The sequence below is a fragment of the Mus musculus genome, chromosome 1 (genome assembly GCF_000001635.26).
Source record: "Mus musculus strain C57BL/6J chromosome 1, GRCm38.p6 C57BL/6J".
Classification (NCBI taxonomy): domain Eukaryota; kingdom Metazoa; phylum Chordata; class Mammalia; order Rodentia; family Muridae; genus Mus; species Mus musculus.
Window position 1 is genome coordinate 46,522,624 of NC_000067.6, and position 20,753 is coordinate 46,543,376.

The following is a 20,753-nucleotide window of genomic DNA, read 5'->3' on the forward strand; positions in this document are numbered from 1 at the left end:
TTTTAAACTTATTTTAAAAGATGTACTTACTTATGTATATGAGTGCTCTATTTGCATGTATGCCTCCATATCAGAAGAGGGCATCAGATTCCCTTATAGATAATTGTGAGGCACTGTGTGGTTTCTGGGATTTGAGCTCAGGGCCTCTGGAAGAGCGGCCAAGTGCCCTTAACCACTGAGCTACATCTCTATCAACCAAGTTGTTCTCTTAACTGAAGAACTGTTGACTAAACAGGGTGTGGGGGTAGGATAGCTGGCTATTCTAAACTCAGAGAATACCAGTGAGTGCAGCTGAATGTCTACTTATCTAAGTCAAGAAGCACAATTAGTATAACTGGTTCTTCAACCTCTTTAATAATGTTACAAGGTAGAAACACAGAAATAACTAGAATATTCCTTGTATAGTTTTTGAGGGCAGGGTCTCACTAAGTCCCAGGGCTATCTTGGAAAACATGATACTCCAAGTAGTCACCTCTCAATATCCTAGTACGATTACAGATGCGAATCACTACGCCTGCTCACAGAATGTTTCTATTCCAGGCCTTTGTACTGGGTGAAACATTTGCTATAATTTTATCACAGCCCCACCTCTTCTCACCACGCTCTGAGCTCCTGGCAGCTGGGCTTTCTTCCTCCATTGTTTTTAATTATGTCAGACTCACTGGCCTACAGAAGGTGCAGCAAAACTGTTGTAGGAGCTCTGGACAGGGATGGCCCAGTTGCTTTTTCCATGTCTCTACCTCACCAGGAAGCCTATAAAGCAGTGTTACCTATTCTCACTTTTATCTGCATGACAGCTCCACTCCATGGCCTTTTATCTGCATCCTTTATGGTACACCTACCCTTCTCTGTTGATTCTGCCACTGAGATTTGAAAACATGTTCAAAATGCATATCCATCTTCCAGCCCCACCTTCAGCTCAGCATGGTCCACGTGCTCTTTGCCAGACAATTTTTGTAGATTCCCCACCCCCTGCCCCGAAGTCCCTTACCTCTGAACTTTCTTTCTTCCAACCCTAAGTTTGTTCATTATTTTTATTACTTACAAGGCAGACCAGTAGGAAGTATTGACATGTGCCAGACATTTCTGAGCTACAGACCTGTTTTTAATCTCTCCCTGTAAATAGAGTTAGTTACTTCCCATCTTTGTACCATCTCCCGGGATTGGCACAGGAACTGCCCCTTGAAGGAATTGTCTCTGGCGTCTGACTGTGAGCTGATCAGGGGCCATTTAATGCTGTAGCTTAGAGTATGACAGGTGATCATTAAGTTTATATAGGGCAAATAAGTAAATTAACACAAATTTGTATTCATTAGACATCACATAGATGAACCATAATCATACAATGGAACATTAAGTAATAAATACTGTTGGTTAAAATTAAATAACAGATTTTTAAGATTGGTTTTTCTGCTGTTTCAGGCTATGTGATGAGTTTGAGAAGATAGCTGAAAAGGCTCTGAGTACGCCTCTAAACACAGCTGAGCTCATGGAGATGAAGGTACTGTTGAAGAGCCGTATCACAATAGGGATTGAACTGTCCCAAGAGTGCAGAGAAATAGACCACTCTGAAGGTTAAAGCAGAGGCTTCCAGTCATCAGTGCTTCAAATGTTTCATTCACAAGCCTGCAGTCTGGTGCTTCAGGCTTGCCTCTCCCCAGTGCTCCTTCTGGCCTCTGTGTGGTCACTTGACTAGACCACCTGTTATAATACACTCTGTTCATTCAGCTTGTGCTCAGTGAAGTTGACAGGTACAAATATTCTTTGGCAATTGACTCTGCTCCATTTGTCTCCAAGTTCCAGCAAGCTCCTTGTGGAGGTTCCCCTAGCAGAGTAGATGCTTAAGTGTCCTATTGTATATGTGCTTTTCTGCTGGTGTCACATTAGCTAATATCTCACTGACCAAATCAGGTCAGAGTGAGAGGGCACAACAGGCCATGGACACTGGAAAGCATCAGAACAACAAATGTAGTCATCTAACCAGATGTTCTTGAGAACGGTGCTCACAATACGGACCAGCGTGCTAGCATATGTTGGCCAGAACAGGTCAGGGTACCTGAGATGTACATTTATTCCCCATTTTAATCAACAGATATTCAGTCCTTGAGCAGTGCTTTCTTCTATGTCTGAAAAGACTGTGTTTTGTAATGCACTAACACCTTCTATGACAGTTGGCTGAAATGTTGCCCTCATCAAACCCTTCCATTTTCACATTGGTTATTTTTCTAGTTACTTCTACTATTTTTAACTCTATCTAAAAGCAGACAAAGTAATATAAAATAACTAATAGCAGTTCCATTTTATGCGCCTTTTGTTCCTATAACAGTATCTTTTATGGGATATGAGAATTTTTTTCAAAAATAGAATTCCTCAAATCTAAATTAGAACCCTTTACATTTAGTTTAAGATATTTAAGACATTTAAGATATTTAACTGAACCTGTAAACATGCAAACTCATTCAAAATTCTGTATGTATGAAAATGATAAAAATGAATTCAATTGGTTACATGTACATATTCTTCAAATTATTGCTTAAACAAAATTTATTAAAATTACTGAAACTAAATTTTACATTCATTTTTAGTTTTACTAAGAGAGTCTTGCTTTCTATTCTTTGAAGTTGTCTGTATTTGCACTGGAATTCTGAGTTTGTGATCAATTTTACATACTCATACAGACTTTAAGAGGCATATTTACGTTTTGTTAACTGTTATTGGCCATCAAGTAGTTCTGTGGCTGGTAATAGGTATAAATAATCACTATGCCTTCCTCTTTGTTCGAAAAGAACTCATGTGGAAAGAGGAGTTGTACACATTACCATCTGCTTATCTTCCTTGATATTACTGGCTTAAACAATTTGGGGTTATTCAAACTGAGTTTCTATTGCATATAATAATCTTTAACAAAATTAGCAAATACGATTCATGATTTGTTGCTTAAAATATCTCTGTGTTTTAAAAAGTTTATTCCAATAAGGATGAACCAGATGGTCAATGTAGTCACTACAAAAATCACTCATTTATTATAGATAGGGAGAAACATAAACCCAGTCTCTGGGCTCTGTAGGAAACTAATTAGCTAAATTCAAAAGTACATAGTTTGACTAGACATTTATTACTTGTGAAAATTAGTTTCTAAATCAATCCATTGCTTATGCATAGGGACATGGTAGGTCTTGAATTTTTGTCTTATAGCCACACATTGTAGACTTATTCTGAATTCTCTGCTATACTTAATCAGTGTTTTCCCCATGCAAGTGAGGTAGTTTGGTGACAAAGTTTGACCAGGCACAGTCTTTCTTCCTTCAGTTGATTTGGCCAGTTGACTAGAGCCCAGAAGGTCCCAGTGGGATCCAGGTTCAATTTAAAACTATTCTTCTGGGATTAGGGAGATGGCTCAGTTTTTAAAAGGACCCAAGGTGTTGAAGGAGTTTGCAGCCCCGTAGGAGGAACCACAATATGAACTAACCAGTAACCCCAGAGATCCCAGGGACTAAACCACCAACCAAAGAGAACATGTGGCAGGACTCATGGCTCCAGCTGCATATGTAGCGGAGGATGGCCTAGTCGGTCATCAATGGGGGGGGGGGGAGGCCCTTGGTCCTGTGAAGGCTCTATGCACCAGTGTAAGGGAATTCCAGGACCAGAAAGTGGGAGTGGGTGGGTTGGTGAGCAGGGGAAGAGGGGAGCAGATAGGGGGTTTTCAGTGGGGAAACCAGGAATGAGGACAACATTTGCAATGTAAATTAAGTATCTAATAAATGATTAAAAAAGAATGCATACTGCTCCTGGAGAGGACCTGAGTTTGGTTCCCAGCACTCACTTTGGGTTGCTGGCAACCCCTGGTGACTCCAACTCCAGAACATCTGAGTCCCCTTTCTGGTCTCTATGGGCAATTGAACTCATGTGACTTTAATCTTCCTCCAACACCATGCACATACTTAGAAATAAGAATAACTCCTTAAAAATGAGCATCCTCCATTAGCGCTCTGCTGCAGCCCTGGCATCTGTTCAGACCCTCACCTGTGTTCCCTCTGCCTGCCCCCTTTCCACATGCCACACCTCATGTGTTTGTGGGAAGCTTCTGTTCATGTCTGGCTGCCTTGGAAGTCTGTGACATGCTGCAAGCAGCAGCAGCAGCAGGCCTCTTGGTACAGCGCTGTCCATGTCAAAAGTTTTCATTTGTACTTATTTGACTAATGACCATCTGTTTCATTAGATGCCAAATGCCATGATGGTAAAATCTCTGTCTGCCCCGTGCTCACTTTATTGACAGCACTTGGCAAATGTGCCAGGTACATCTGGTGGCTCAAAGCATAATACTTAAAGAAATGAAGTCACTAAGATGGTAGCTGCTTTTATCATCCAGGGATACACAGAATCCTCCCTGGTCTTCCATTGCTGTGTGTGTTTAAAAGGTAGAGAGTATGAATGTGTGTGTGTGTGTGTGTGTGTGTGTGTGTGTACATGTGTGTGCATGAGTGTGTGTATGTGCATGTGCATATGCATGTGTGTATGTGTGAGTGAATGTGTGTGTGCACACTCATGTGCACATGTGTGTGCACATATGTGCATGTATATGTGTGTGCATGTGTATGTGTGTATGTGCATGTGTGTATGTGTGTGCATGTGTATATTGTTAAGTATCTTTTCACTTTTTTCTTCCTCTTATTTTAGTGAAGTGGGTGGGGTAATTGAGAAGTAAATTGTGTGGAGGTCCCCAGTTCTGAGCCATACTTTTCTCATGTGTCTGTGTGTATTTATGCAGTGTATTACCACAGGGCATGTTTGGTAAGAGTTCCCTCTTACAATGCTGTCTGTAACCTTTGCTTTCCTTCAGGCTGACATTCAGAAAGTGGAGACAACTGACATGTTGGAGCTGAGACAGAGACTTGTGGATTCTAAAAACTGCCTGGCCTTCCTCATCGAGTGTGTCAACTTTTCTCCTGCAGACATCAGACTAAATAACAGTGTTTTCCAGTGGTATGGCAGAATGGGGGAGATTTTTGATGAGCACAGGAAAATCATTAAAGATAAAACAGAACAATATCAAGAAGCCCTTAAGGTTGGCATTATAGATTTTTCAAATTGTTCCTTTTTTGGGCAAATGTTTGTATTTTTAACTCATGTATAATATTACAGACTTCTTTGTTACAGGGGCCCTGCATTGTAGCTTTCTTCCCCTGTAATCTCAGAAGGTGTACACATGCTGGGTCTCTCCTAATGGAGGACTAAGGAGTGATTCAAGTGCCCTGATTGATGTGGCATCGTTTCTTGATTTTGTTTTAAGGTAGAATAGAGAAAATGTTGGAAAACATTGCTCACAAGTGGCCATTAATAAGACAGTTTGTGGTACTAAGTTCAGGGTTTTTTGCCTTGTTTGCATTGATTTTGGTTTATTTTGTATTTATTGCTCCAAGATCAAGATCTCCTGCCGACATGCTTTTTATGTCTCACAGTGACTCTGGCTTTCTTGAACACAATGCATACCTACCATTTTTTTTTCTGGTAGGTTTTCAGCTTACCTCTACCTACCTTCTAGGCCAGTTTCCCACTTTTAGCACACTCCTGACATGTGAACTCCAAGCATCCTCTAGTTCTCTGCTCTGTGCATCTCTCACATCCACCTTGCATGTTATCTCTGCACTCTGCAGTGCTCTGCCCTGACACATGCCAGTCACACTCAGTTACTTTTTCCAAGATGCTCTCTAGACTTCAGGTAGCTTCTCCATTGCTCAGATTAGACCCTTTAACACATCTCTACTATATTAATGACCCAATCGCTACTATTACTGTCAGGTCTATCTGCCACTAGATGGCCAGCTCCTGGGAGCTTTGTTTCTATTTACTGTCTAGTTCTATCCCACTGGCTAGTGCAGTCACTGGCCCATGGTGTCTCAGCCCATTTTGTGCTGTTATAACACAAGACTTGTGGCTGGGTAATTGATAAAGAGCAAAAATTTGATACTTACATTTCTGCAAGGTGAGAAGTCCAAATTCAAGAGACCGACATCAGCCGAAGGCCTTATTATATCATCCCTTGGCTGAAAATGGATGGCAAGGGATTAGGAGGGCACATTTACAAGAAAGAGAATAACAGAGAAGAAAGGAGGGAAAGAAAACACTCAAAGCCACCCTTTTCCTATGGTCACACTCTCCTGTTAATCTGCTTCCATGGTAACAGAATTACTGCATAGCTAAGACCCTTAGACCCTGTCCACTCTTGGCGGTCCATTTTTTACTATGTTTATTTCTGATGCATGGAACACATTCAAACATGTCTTTCAGAGGGCCATCAGCACTCTACAAAACATAAAACACTTTAGTTGTGAATAAATCAACTAAAAATTTCAGTTTTATACTTTTCAGGTTTATTTTGTAGAGATACCTAAAATTCTTAAAAATGACTCAGGTCAGCCAAGTTAAGATATTCTTTGATCACAAGCCAACTGTTTTTCTACTATACCAAAGAAGATTCAGTTTATAAATTATGTTATTTGGATACTAGTTCATAGCCTTGAAATTGTTTTATTTTTAAATATGGCTAATATTTCTACTTTACCACCTGGCTATTTCCAACATTTTAAATGGCAAATCATGAACAATGAATATAAGATATTTAAACCATACAATAATTGACTCTTAGAAAATTTGTAACTAGTCCAGGACAATCTGTACTTCATTATACGGTATCCTACTTCAGAAGTCTACACACAATATTGGCGCAGTTTTCCTTTTATTTCCCTTCACTCATCAAGTGGGAGAAATGAATTTCCTGGGAAACAAGAGAAAACAGGACAGAAACCAACCATAGAAAAAAGATCCTATTTTTGAATAACCTAGATTTGACTTTTTAATATTCATTAACAGATATTTCTAGACTCATTTAATTTGGAATAGTTTACTGATGACAGTTTTATAATAAGTGTTTAGCACCCAGCACACACATCTGTTTTATGTTAGAATATTAAAATTTTAATATTTCACACCTGGGTTTATTACCTGTGTACATCTCATGTCATGAGTGCTCATGGGAGAATGACAATAACTTTCACACATTTTGGTTCTGTGTTGCTGATCCAAGACCTGTTTGGGCAACAGATAAGTAAAGGCATTCAATTTTTCACAAATGCTATGAAAATAATGCAGCTAGTTATCTAGCCCTTAAATAAATAGATCTTCCTTCTAACCCTATCCTGGTAATGACGTGTTTTTCAAATGCTCAGTCATTTTTTGCAACAATTTTTCAACATGCTAAAGAATATAATTTTAACACATTTTTTTTATCCAATGAGTCAGAATTCCTTACATTTTTATAGGACCAACTTATTAACTAGGGAACTAGAGGAATTTTTAAGTATGTTAATTTTAAATTTTAGGGTTTTGGTTTTTTGGGGTTTTTTTTTTGTTTGTTTTGTTTTGTTTTTTGTATTTTAGATCCCAGTCATTTTTTAGGTTATCTCCTTTTATATTTTTTCATAAAAAAACATACTAATAATTTTGGTAAGCCTTTCAAATACTTAAAAAAATTTTTGGATCTGCAACCCTATAGGTGGAACAACATTATGAACTAACCAGTACCCTGGAGCTCTTGACTCTAGCTGCATATGTATCAAAAGATGGCCTAGTCGGCCATCACTGGAAAGAGAGGCCCATTGGACTTGCAAACTTTATATGCCCCAGTACAGGGGAATGCCAGGGCCAAAAAGTGGGAATGGATGGGTAGGGGAGTGGGGGGGGGTATGGGGGACTTTTGGAATAGCATTGGAAATGTAAATGAGAAAAATACCTAATAAAAATATTTTAAAAAAATTTTTTGGTAGTCAGAGGTTTTTATTTTATAAGAATAATAAGCACATGTGTTGTTTTGATTAGTTTCGGTGTGAGCGATTTGTGGAGGAATTGGAGAGTTATGCTAAACAAGTAGAAGAATTTCATACATTTGGAGACCTGATGGATATGCAAAGGTACTTGCAAAAGGCCCAGGTGCTAAATAGCAAGTTGGATGCAGCAGCAGACAAGGTACAATTAAAATCTGTAAATAATGTAGTGATCCAATAAAAAAGAGTGTGTTTGTATTGAGTATTCATGTTTAAGAAATAGATTCATCCAGGCATGCTGGTACATGCTTGCTCCCATCACTTGAGTGGCTGAGGCAGCAGGATTTTAAGCCTGAAGCCAGTCTAGGTAACAAAGTGAGACTTTTTTTTTAATGGATAAAACAGTTGAGTTACATTAAGTAAAAGAATAATAGAAGCAATTCACAATTCTAGTCATGCTTCAAGGAGAAGCAGTAGGGTGGTTCTCTGTGGGTGGGGATATGTTCCTGTGGTCCTCAGCTTTTATTTTAAAGATGGAGTTGTTATCTCTGCCAATTTTTCACCCATTGCACCATTCAGTCATCTGCATGGTAGCTCTCCTGTAATCTCTGAGAGAAGCACACACTTAATAGCATTTCATTGCTGTTTAGTTTAGTTTTTGTGTATTCATACATGTGCAGCTGTTTTAAAATTGGATCCATTATTGTCTCTCACTGAGCCACTGTGTTCCCACACTGCTATGTCAGAGTCAGCTTGCTTATTAGAAAATCTGGAAGAGGAAAGTTATATTCTTTACCACATACAATGCAATTTTCATTATAGTTTACGGTGTAAACAAACTGTATTTTTCTTACATTAAGAGTCCTGGTTTTTTTGTTTGTTTGTTTGTTTGTTTTTCTTTTTTGGAGACAGGATTTCTCTGTATAGCCCTGGGAGTCCTGAATGTCCACTTAGATAATTAAATAGTTTATAAGTATCTCAAATAGGCCAAACACAAAAACAGTAGAAATAAACTTTCATGTTGGTTGATAAGAGGGGCCACTGAATTCAAAGTCACTTGATTAATTGATATATCTAGCTGCAACTTTTTAGTTGTATAGATTGTACAGACTAACTCTTTACTGAGTTTACAGCTTAGAGAAAATGTTTCCCGTTTCTTCCCATTTATCCTGTGCTGTGGTCTGCTTGCTTCTTCTCTGTGACAGACCTGCTTTGCTTCAGTACACTTCTGAGGCACAGCACATATGTATGCATACATGACATTACATGTGTTAGTAGCTACTGCTATGCAGTATTACTCCTGTCTACTTTCAATTATTATTGAATGACTTCTCTTCATGTTTCCACCTATTTAAGTCATCTTTCCTGAGCTGCATCAATAACTCTTAGGAATTGGACCCTTTTTTTTTTTCTGTTTTCCAAAGTATATATCTATGCTTCTTATTCAAAGCACTTAAGTTCTTTCAATAAACAAAGCCAGATTTTTGATGTCTTAGTGGGTAAAACTTCCTTCTATTTCCAAATTTATTTGACTAATGTTAAGCTAATGCAACAAAACATTGCCTAAAAAGTATGCACACAAAAAATTAGGGAAATGTTAGCCTTTAAATATATAAATCATTTGTGACAACCTAGCTGAGTCAAGAGGTAATATGTTGATAAACCAGATACAGCAAGGCTCACACTGCGTGATGGGATAGAGAAGAGTCAGGTCTGTAGGAGTATGCATCAAATAGTGGTTAGTGATGCGTAGGCATTGGGAGATGGTAATTAAAGCATGTGAAACCCTTCAACTTCAGTTATATAGGAGAAATAAGTTGAGTAGATTTATTACATAGTATTGTGGTCATATTTAACTATGAACACAATTGAAAATTGCCAGGAGAGTAGCTTTTCAGGGTGAGGTAATACAATATTCATTAGCTGCTGTTAATCATTTCAGAATGTATACATATGAACACCATAAATACCCAAATCCTATTAATTTGAAAGAGAAAATAAAAAGGAAATAGGTTAATGCTCAGTCTATACTCTTATTGAATTTACTGTTCGGGCTCAGAGAGAGCTGGTGTTTAACATTTTAAACATCAGTCACCTTCAGAATCACTTATTCAACACCCATCTTTTCAGATTGATCAGTTCAATGCAGAAGAGGAGGCGTATGGCTGGGTCCCATCAGTATATCCTCAACGTAAAAAGATCCAGGATGCTTTGAACCCTTATCTCCGTCTCTATGAAACTGCTGTGGAGTTTAGTGCCAAACACAAATGGTGGACTGAAGGACCATACCACAAGGTGAACCCAGATCAAGTAGAAACAGATGTTGGGAATTACTGGAGAGGGCTGTATAAGCTAGAGAAGGTCTTCCATGATTCTCCAAATGCGCTGGCAATGACCAAGAAAGTGCAATCAATGGTGGAGGAGTTCAAGCAGTACATCCCTCTCATCCAAGTGATCTGTAATCCTGGTCTGCACCCCAGGCACTGGGAGGCCATGTCCACCATCGTTGGCTACCCTCTGAAGCCCTCAGATGACTCTACAGTTTTATCATTCATAGACATGAACTTGGAGCCATTTTTAGACAGATTTGAAGGCATTAGTGAAGCAGCTAGCAAAGAATATTCTCTTGAAAAGGCCATGGATAAGATGATGACTGAATGGAACTCCATGGAGTTTGTCATTCATCCCTACAGAGAAAGTGGGACATACATTTTGTCCTCAGTCGATGACATTCAGATGTTGCTGGATGACCACATTATCAAAACGCAAACTATGCGAGGATCTCCTTTCATCAAGCCTTATGAAAAGCAGATGAGGTAAAATAATATGTAATGTTTATACTTTTACCCAAGCCCCTTGCATTCAATTCAAAGTTCTTCTGGGGATTGACTGTGCATTTCACGTTTACTATTTTCAAGTTTATTATTTCACTCCTCAATGTGTTATGTGTGTGCACCTGTGTATGTGTGTGTGTGTGTACGTGTGTGTGTGCATGTGTGTATGTGTGTGTGCATATGTCTAGGTACCTGTAGAGACCAGAAGAGAGTGTACCATCCTGTCAAATTCATTATGAGGAATGGGTAGCCTTTATTAGTTTTGCAAAAGTATGGATCCCTTTGCTCTGTTTATGACAAAGGCATCAGACAACATTGAGGTGCTCATTTTGATTGTCATCAAACTGATCTTACTTTATTTTTTAACTTTAAGAAGTTTGTACTAAACATAGTTTAAGAAGAGTAAAGTATAAAACTGCAAATATTAGTGCTATTCCCCAAGTTTGGAAACAGGGGGCAGAGACAACCCTGGACATCTATTGTAGCTTCAGCTCTATGCATAATAGCTGGCAAATGGGAGCAAATGATAAAAACAAACAAACTGATTTTAATCAAAACTTCTTGAATGAAGGCTGCTAAATACATGCAACTCTCATTCTGTTCTTCACTATTTTAGTTTTCTTCTTTGGTTTGTCTTTGTAATGTGTATTAAATGGTTTATATTTCACCTTAAGAGGCAGACAACCAAATCTGACTTTCATCTTCAGTATGCATTTGACTGGCAAGGGAAACAACTTGGAGGTTTCTGTCTCTGGTCATCCTGCACCTAAGATGATCAGAGACTCTCAGATGGGTGAGATTCCTTCTCTGAGATTGGCTGTTCTATTTCCAGGTTCCACTGAGAGTAAATTCATCTGAAAGTGGGATAGCTAGACTCTTGTGAAGGCCTGGGCACAATTTCATTAGCTAGTGGGAACAGTTCTGCATCATAAAGGGACTAGAGAAAAGGGAAAAAATGCCAGAAGAAATGCCAGTTGGAGGCATTCCTAAGTCCATACGAAAAACAGCTACCCATTTCCCAGATAAATGCTGGGGAAAAAAATCATTTTGAAAGACATTTGAAATCACCTTGTAATTATGAGAATTATTTATATGTCTTTGTTTTAAGAATTGAAAATTACAAATTATTTCTTATAAATGAGCAAGGCATTAATATATAACAGTTATCTCCTTCCAAATTTCATTGATTAATAAAGCATTCTTCCTTGTGTTATGGTTTCTTTAACAGTTATAGCTGTGGGTTTAAGTCTCAGCTTGTCCTTGTTAGCTGGGAGAACTTGCACCTGCTACTTAACTTTGGTTGCCGTAGCCTCATTTGTTAAGTAAATGTTGTGCACAGGGTTATTGCAAAGATGGATGAAATGCAGAGACATTTTAAAACTGCAATTGAAAACTGCTAATTTTGGAGTAATTATGATGTTTACACATAAAGGAATTTTAGTCCTTAGGTTTTCCATATTTAAAGATGAACAGATAGCCTATTGTAATTCAAATATTGCCTCTCCTTGTGTATCACATTGTATTTAGGGGAATGTGAATTTTGTGAATACATGTTCTATCTTAGTTATTGGTTACAAGTCTAAATGTTGATGCAATTCTTAAAACAGGTTTTATTTAAGACAATTTTATTGATTTACCTTTGAGTGCAAGCAGAGATGTAAAAATAGGAGTAGCAACATCACATAAGGGGTTGGCAGGCAGCTGTGGGTTGGGATGTTGCTGTCTGAGACACTGCCTGCTTTGCTCTCCTGAGAATGGATTCTCTGTGCTTGTTTCTCAGGGAATGGGAGGGCAAGCTGCTGCTGCTGCAGGAGATCCTGGATGAGTGGCTCAAGGTACAAGCCACCTGGCTCTATCTGGAGCCCATTTTCAGCTCTCCGGACATTATGTCCCAAATGCCAGAGGAAGGCAGACGATTCAAAGCTGTGGATAAAACCTGGAGGGATATGATGAAAACGGTTGTACAAGTAGGTAAAAATCTCTGGTAATGTATAGGAATGATAACAACATTGCTTCTTAAAAATCCATGTAAGCGGTTACTGTTTCTAGTAAGGCATCATTTCACTGCAACATACATTCCCCCTTTGGATATTATTTTAGAATTCTAAGAGAAAAATGTGAAAAAAAGGTGGACATTTTGTCCTGATTCCCCTAAAGCCCACAGTACATCAAGTTTACTCAGTGTGACCTTCGGTGGCTGGCATAGTTTTTACCAGGGGCCCTGCTAGGAAGCCAGCACCATCTCTGGATACTGCTTCTCTCATGGTGCTGTCTCCGTGTTGTGGCTACACGGCTGCTAAAATTTGTTGTGACAGGGAACAGCCAGCAAGCATACACAGTGAGAAATGTCTCTCCTAGTGAACTTACAAAAATAAAAAGTCCAAGAGAAATCTATCCAGTGAGTTCAAAAATTCTATCAAAATGAAAGTAAATCATAAGATACATAGATCTTAGGGAGGAGAGCTCGAGCTAAGGAGGAATTTAATTAAGTCTTGTCCCACTAAAGAATATCACACACAAGTTCTGAAGGTGCTGATCATGTTAGGACATGAACATAAGCTCCTCCATTGATATTTCAATCGAATACAATGTAAGATAGAGGAATTGCATCTAAAATGTCTTAACTTGGTAACAATATACACACATTCATTACCTAAACAAAGCTATACCTATAGTCCTAAATATTGATCATAGTTCATCAATGGCAACTATATGATTTGACAGTATGATACCAGAAAGATGGACATGGGTTTGTTCAGTAGGCTCAATTTGTTTTTGTAATAATATCATTAAATATGTACAAAGCAAGCCATAAAATTAATCACAATATAGTCAAGTAAACACTTAGCAGAACTATTAGTAAGTTGCTGTATAATACTAAACCATTTCTAATGTAATTTACAAATACAGGCTGCTATATAGTTTCCTTATTACAATGCCTTTACATTCTCCTATAATGTGTATTAATTTCATTAAGAAAGATATCAAGAGCCAGGCAGTGGTTGGCGCATGCCTTTAATCCCAGAACCCTGGAGGCAGAGAGGTAGAGGGGCAGAGAAGGGCAGAGGGGCAGAGGGGCAGAGGGGCAGAGGGGCAGAGGGGCAGAGGGGCAGAGGGGCAGAGGGGCAGAGGGGCAGAGGGGCAGAGGGGCAGAGGGGCAGAGGGGCAGAGGGGCAGAGGGGCAGAGGGGCAGAAGGGCAGAGGCAGGCATATCTCACAGTTTGAGGCCAAATTGGTCTACAGAATAAGTTTCAGGACAGTCAGAGCTACACAGGGAAACCCTATCTCAAAAAACCCAAAATAGAGGAACAGTGGGAGCCATCTTGGTTCTGGAACTCCACCAAAAATTAGTCTGCACAGGTGAGAATGTGCACACAGAAGCTGACAGCTTCTGGGACAGGCGGGAGCCACAGAGCTTCTGAGGCAGCACCCTTTTCAGGCTCCAGACATTCGACTACCTCCCCAGGCAGAGGACAGGTGTCCACCCGGCCCAGGAGGGTTTTGCATCAGGGAAGGCAGGAGCCATCTTGGTTCTGGGACTCCACCGAAAAGTAGTCTGCACAGGTGAGAGTATGCACACAGAAGCTAACAGCTTCTGTGACAGGCCAAAGCAACACAGCTTCTGGGAAAGGTTCTGTTTTGGGCCTTCATCTTCAGCCAGAAGGGAGGTCCGAACGCCAGATATCTGTGCACCTTCCCTGTAAGAGGAGAACTTGCCTGCAGAGAGTGCACTGAACACTGAAACCCAGAGGAGAGAGATAGTCTCCCAGGTCTGCTGATAGAGGGTAACAGAATCAACAGAGGAACAATCTCTAAACAGAGACAACTATAACAACTAACTCCAGAGATTACCAGATGGCAAAAGGTAAACATAAGATTCTTACTAACAGAAAACAAGACGAATCACCATCATCAGAACCCAGCACTCCCACTTTGCCCAGTCCAGGGCACCCCAACACACACGAAAACCTAGACCCGGATTTAAAAGCGTATCTCATGATGGTAGAGGACATCAAGAAGAACCTTAAAAACTCACTTAAAGAAATACAGGAGAACACTGCTAAACAGGTAGAAGACATTAAAGAGGAAGCACAAAAATCCCTTAAAGAATGGCAGGAAAACACAACCAAACAGGTGATAGAATTGAATAAAACCATCCAAGACCTAAAAAGGGAAGTAGACACAATAAAGAACACCCAAAGTGAGGCAATGCTGGAGATAGAAAACCTAGGAAAGAAATCTGGAAACATAGATGTGAGCATCAGCAACAGAATACAAGAGATGGAAGAGAGAATCTCAGGTGCAGAAGATTCCATAGAGAACATCGGCAAAACAATCAAAGAAAATGGAAAATGCAAAAAGATCCTAACTCAAAACATCCAGGAAATCCAGGACACAATGAGAAGACCAAACCTACGGATAATAGGAGTGGATGACAATGAAAATTTTCAACTCAAAGAACCAGCAAATATCTTCAACAAAATCATAGAAGAAAACTTCCCAAACCTAAAGAAAGAGATGCCCATGAAAATACAAGAAGCCTGCAGAACTCCAAATAGACTGGACCAGAAAAGAAATTCCTCCCGACACATAATAATCAGAACAACAAATGCACTAAATAAAGATAGAATACTAAAAGCAGTAAGGGAAAAAGGTCAAGTAACATATAAAGGCAACCCTATCAGAACTACACCATACTTTTCACCAGAGACTATGAAAGCCAGAAGAGCCTGGACAGAAGCTATACAGACACTAAGAGAACACAAATTCCAGCCTAGGCTACTATACCAAGCCAAACTCTCAATTACCATAGTTGGAGAAACCAAAGTATTCCACAACAAAACGAAATTCACACATTATCTTTCCATGAATCCAGCCCTCAAAGGATAACAGAAAAAAACCAATACAAGGATGGAAAACACATCCTAGAAAAAGCAAGAAGGTAATCCCTCAACAAACTTAAAAGAAGACAGTCACAAGAACAAAATGCCAACTTTAACAACAAAAATAACAGGAAGCAACAATTACTTTTCCTTAATATCTCTTAATATCTATGATCTCAATTCCCCAATAAAAAGACATAGACTAACAGACTGGCTAAGCAAACAGGACCCAACATTTTGCTGCTTACAGGAAACTCATCTCAGAGAAAAAGATAGACATTACCTCAGAATTAAAGCTGGAAAACAATTTTCCAAGCAAATGTATGAAGAAACAAGCTGGAGTAGCCATTCTAATATCTAATAAAATCGACTTCTAACCCAAAGTCATCAAAAAAGACAAGGAGGGGCAAAGGTAAAATCCTACACAGAAAAGGTAAAATCCTCCAAGATGAACTATCAATTCTGAATATCTATGCTCCGAATAAAGGGCAGTCACATTCATTAAAGAAACTTTAGTAAAGCTCAAAGCACACATTGCACCTCACACAATAATAGTGAGAGACTTCAACACACCACTTTCACCAATGGACAGATCATGGAAACAGAAGCAGAATAGGGACACAGTGAAACTAACAGAAGTTATGAAACAAATGGATCTGACAGATATCTACAGAACATTTTATCCTAAAACAAAAAAAAAATATACCTTCTTCTCAGCACCTCATGGCACCTTCTCCAAAACTGACCACATAATAGGTCAGAAAACAGGCCTCAACAGATACAAAAATATTGAAATTGTCCCATGCATCCTATCAGATCACCATGCACTAAGGCTGATCTTCAATAACAAAATAAATAACAGAAAGCCAACATTCACGTGGAAACTGAACAACACTCTTCTCAATGATACCTTGGTCAAGGAAGGAATAAAGAAAATAAGGACTTTTTGGAGTTTAATGAAAATGAAGCCACAACATACCCAAACATATGGGACACAATGAAAACATTTCTAAGAGGAAAACTCATAGCTCTGAGTGCCTCCAAAAAGAAACTAGAGAGAGCACACTTTTGCAGCGTGACAACACACCTAAAAGCTCTAGAACAAAACGAAGCAAATTTACCCAAGAGGAGTAAACAGCAGGAAATAATCAAACCTAGGGGCAAAATCAACGAAGTGGAAACAAGAAGAACTATTCAAAGAATCAACCAATCGAGGAGCTGGTTCTTTGAGAAAATCAACAAGATAAATAAACCCTTAGCCAGACTCACTAGAGGGCACAGCGAAAGCATGTTAATTAACAAAATCAGAAATGACAAGGGAGACATAACAACAGATCCTGAAAAAATCCAAAACACCATTAGATCCTTCTACAAAAGGCTATACTCAACAAAACTGGAGAACTTGGATGAAATGGACAAGTTTCTAGACAGATAGCAGGTACCAAAGTTCAATCAAGATCAGGTTAATAATCTAAACAGTCCTATATCCCCTAAAGAAATAGAAGCAGTCATTAATAGTCTCCCAACCAATAAAAGCCAGATGGGTTTATTGCAGAGTTCTATCAAACCTTCAAAGAAGATCTATTCCCAGTTCCTTACAAACTATTCCACAAAATAAAAAACAGAAGGTACTCTACCCAACTCATTCTATGAAGCCACAATTACTCTGATACCTAAACCACAAAAAGACCAAACAAAGATAGAGAACTGCAGACTAATCTGAATATTGATGCAAAATTCCTCAATAAAGTGCTTGCTAACCCAAACGAAGAACACATCAAAACAATCATCCATCCCGTCCAAGTAAGTTTCATCTGAGAGATGCCGGGATGGTTCAATATATGGAAATCCATCAACATAATCCAGTATGTAAACAAACTCAAAGACAAAAAGCACATGATCATCTCCTTAGATGCTGAGAAAGCTTTTGACAAAATCCAACACCCATTCATGATAAAAGTCTTGGAAAGATCAGGAATTCAAGGCCCATACCTAAAGATGATGAAAGCAATCTACAGCAAACCAGTAGCCAACATCAAAGTAAATGGTGAGAAGCTGGAAGCAATCCCACTAAAATCAGGGACTAGACAAGGCTGTCCACTCTCGCCCTACCTATTCAACATTGTACTTGAAGTCCTAGCCAGAGCAATTAGACAACAAAAGGAGATCAAGGGGATACAAATTGGAAAGGAAGAAGTCAAAATATCACTTTTTGCAGATGATATGATAGTATATATAAATGACCATAAAATTCCACCAGAGAACTCCTAAGCCTGATAAACAGCTTCAATGAAGTAGCTGGATATAAAATTAACTCAAACAAGTCATTGGCCTTTCTGCACACAAAGAATAAACCAGCTAAGAGAGAAATTAGGGAAACAACACCCTTCTCAATAGTCATGAATAATATAAAATACCTTGGCATGACTCTACCTAAGGAAGTGAAAGATCTGTATGATAAGAACTTCAGGTCTCTGAAGAAAGAAATTAAAGAAGATCTCAGAATATGGAAAGATCTCCCATGCTCATGGATTGGCAGAATCAACATTGTAAAAATGGCTGTCTTGCCAAAATCAATCTACAGATTCAATGCAATCCCCATCAAAATTCCAACTCAATTCTTCAACGAATTAGAAAGGGCAATCGGCAGTTCATCTGGAATAACAAAAAACGTAGGATAGCAAAAACTCTTCTCAAGGATAAAAGAACCTCTGGTGGAATCACCATGCCTGACCTAATGCTGTACTACAGAGCAATTGTGATAAAAACTGGATGGTACTGGTATAGTGACATGCAAGTAGACCAATGGAAAAGAATTGAAGACCCAGAGATGAACCCACACACCTATGGTCATTTGACCTTTGACAAGGGAGCTAAAACCATCCAGTGGAAAAAAGACAGCATTTTCAACATATGGTGCTGGCACAATTGGCTGTTATCATGTAGAAGAATGTGAATTGCTCCATTCCTATCTCCTTGTACTAATGTCAAATCTAAGTGGATTAAGGAACTCCACATAAAACCATAGACACTGAAACTTATAGAGGAGAAAATAGGGAAAAGCCTCGAACTCAATAAGGTGGACTCCAGAAAATCAAATAATCCCATTAAAAAAATGGGGCTCAGAGCTGAACAAAGAATTCTCACCTGAGGAATACCAAATGGCTGAGAAGCACCTGAAAAAATGTTCAACATCCTTAATCATCAGGGAAATGCAAATCAAAACAACCCTAAGATTCCAACTCACACCAGTCAGAATGGCTAAGATCAAAAATTCAGGTGACAGCAGATGCTGGTGAGGATGTGGAGAAAGGGGAACACTCCTCCATTGTTGGTGGGATTGCAAGCTTGTACAACCACTCTGGAAATCAGTCTGGCGGTTCCTCAGAAAATTGGACATAGTAATACCAGAGGATCCCACAATACCTCTCCTGGGCATATATCCAGAAGATGTTACTACCAGTAAGAAGGACACATGCTCCACTATGTTCATAGCAGCCTTATTTATAATAGAAGCTGGAAAGAACCCAGATGCCCCTCAACAGAGGAATGGATACAGAAAATGTGGTACATCTACACAATGGAGTACTACTCAGCTATTAAAAAGACTGAATTTATGAAATTCCTAGGCAAATGGATGGACCTGGAGGGCATTATCCTGAGTGAGGTAACCCAATCACAAAGTAACTCACACAATATGTGCTCACTGATAAGTGGATATTAGCCCAGAAACTTAGGATACCCGAGATTATAAGATACAATTTGTAAAACACATGAAACTCAAGAAGAACGAAGACCAAAGTGTGCACACTTTGCCCCTTCTTAGAATTGGGAACAAAACACCCATGGAAGGAGTTACAATGTTTGGAGCTGTGACGAAAAAATGGACCATATAGTGACTGCCATATCCAGGGATTCATCCCATAATCAGCTTCCAAACGCTGACACCATTGCACACACTAGCAAGATTTTGCTGAAAGGACCCAGATAGAGCTCTCTCTTGTGAGACTATGCCGGGGCCTAGCAAACACAGAAGTGGATGCTCACAGTCAGCTATGGATGGATCACAGGGTCCCCAATGGAGGATCTAGAGAAAGTACCCAAGGAGCTAAAGGGATCTGCAACCCTATAGGTAGAACAACATTATGAACTAACCAGTACCCCTGAGCTCTTAACTCTAGCTGCATATGTATCAAAAGATAACCTAGTCGGCCATCACTGGAAAGAGAGACCCATTGGACTTGCAAAGTTTATATGCCCCAGTACAGGGGAATGCCAGGGCCAAAAAGTGGGAGTGGGTTGGTAGTGGAGTGGGGGGTGGGTATGGGGGCTTTTGGGATAGCATTGGAAATGTAAATGAGGAGAATACCTAATAAAAATAAAAATAAATCCAAAATAAATAAATAAGAAAAGGTTTAAGCAGAATTTTTGCTGTTTCCCTCTAAAGTAGACACAAAAGTAGATATATTAATCTCATTGATATACTATATTTACACTATGTGTTTGAATATATTCTGTGTTCTATGTTCTATATTCTATATATATTACATTATATATAATATAACACATGCATATGTATAATTGCAGAATCTTACTTTGTAGCCCTGGTTGACCTGGAACTTGCTGCCAGGTTGACCTCAAACTTAAAGAGTTCCATTTGCTCCTGTCTCCAGAGTGCTGGCGTTAAAGGCATATATTATGTCTCCTGGGAAAAACAAAAAACAAAAAACAAAAACAAAAACAAAAAACCCTTGCATCTGATATTTGATGAAAATATTCTTAAAAGCCCCAGATTTTAATGAGTTTTACACATTGTTCAGTGTCTAGAAGGAGCCACTGTGCTGGCCTGAGTGAAGAGGAAGGGTTGGTGATGGCCACATGGTACTATGAGACTTAAAGTAAAAGCTCCCAAGAGAATGGGTTTGGGTTTTGTTGTTATTGCTCTTCCTTTTGGTGATAGTTCATTAATGATTGCTTTACAGCAAAATTGTCTTCCCTAACTGCTTTGTGTATTCTCACAGTGTTAGCATCCACAGAAGGTCTTGTGCACACTCTCCAATGCTTTGAAGATAAGTGTATGGCCATATTCTCTCAAGAACCCCAATGAGATGGTCTGTGTGGCAGAAGCCAGTGGATTGCCTGGTACAAGAGGTTTTCACTTTCATCTGAGGGGCCCTAAGAAAGGTTCTCTCTGAGGTGGACTCTTCCACAACAAA

General features: G+C 39.2%; 1 protein-coding gene across 2 annotated transcripts in view; it reads left to right on the plus strand.

Moving 5' to 3' along the window:
- The window catches only part of Dnah7c (dynein, axonemal, heavy chain 7C), a 382,050-nt gene that overhangs the window by 97,196 nt on the left and 264,101 nt on the right, over positions 1-20,753 (plus strand). For both annotated transcript variants that reach the window (XM_011238631.3, NM_001310335.1), the window contains exons 15-19: positions 1,423-1,501; positions 4,841-5,065; positions 7,876-8,022; positions 9,951-10,636; positions 12,435-12,621. In XM_011238631.3, coding sequence (XP_011236933.1) covers positions 1,423-1,501; positions 4,841-5,065; positions 7,876-8,022; positions 9,951-10,636; positions 12,435-12,621 — 1,324 coding nt within the window. The remainder of the gene's footprint in view (positions 1-1,422; positions 1,502-4,840; positions 5,066-7,875; positions 8,023-9,950; positions 10,637-12,434; positions 12,622-20,753) is intronic.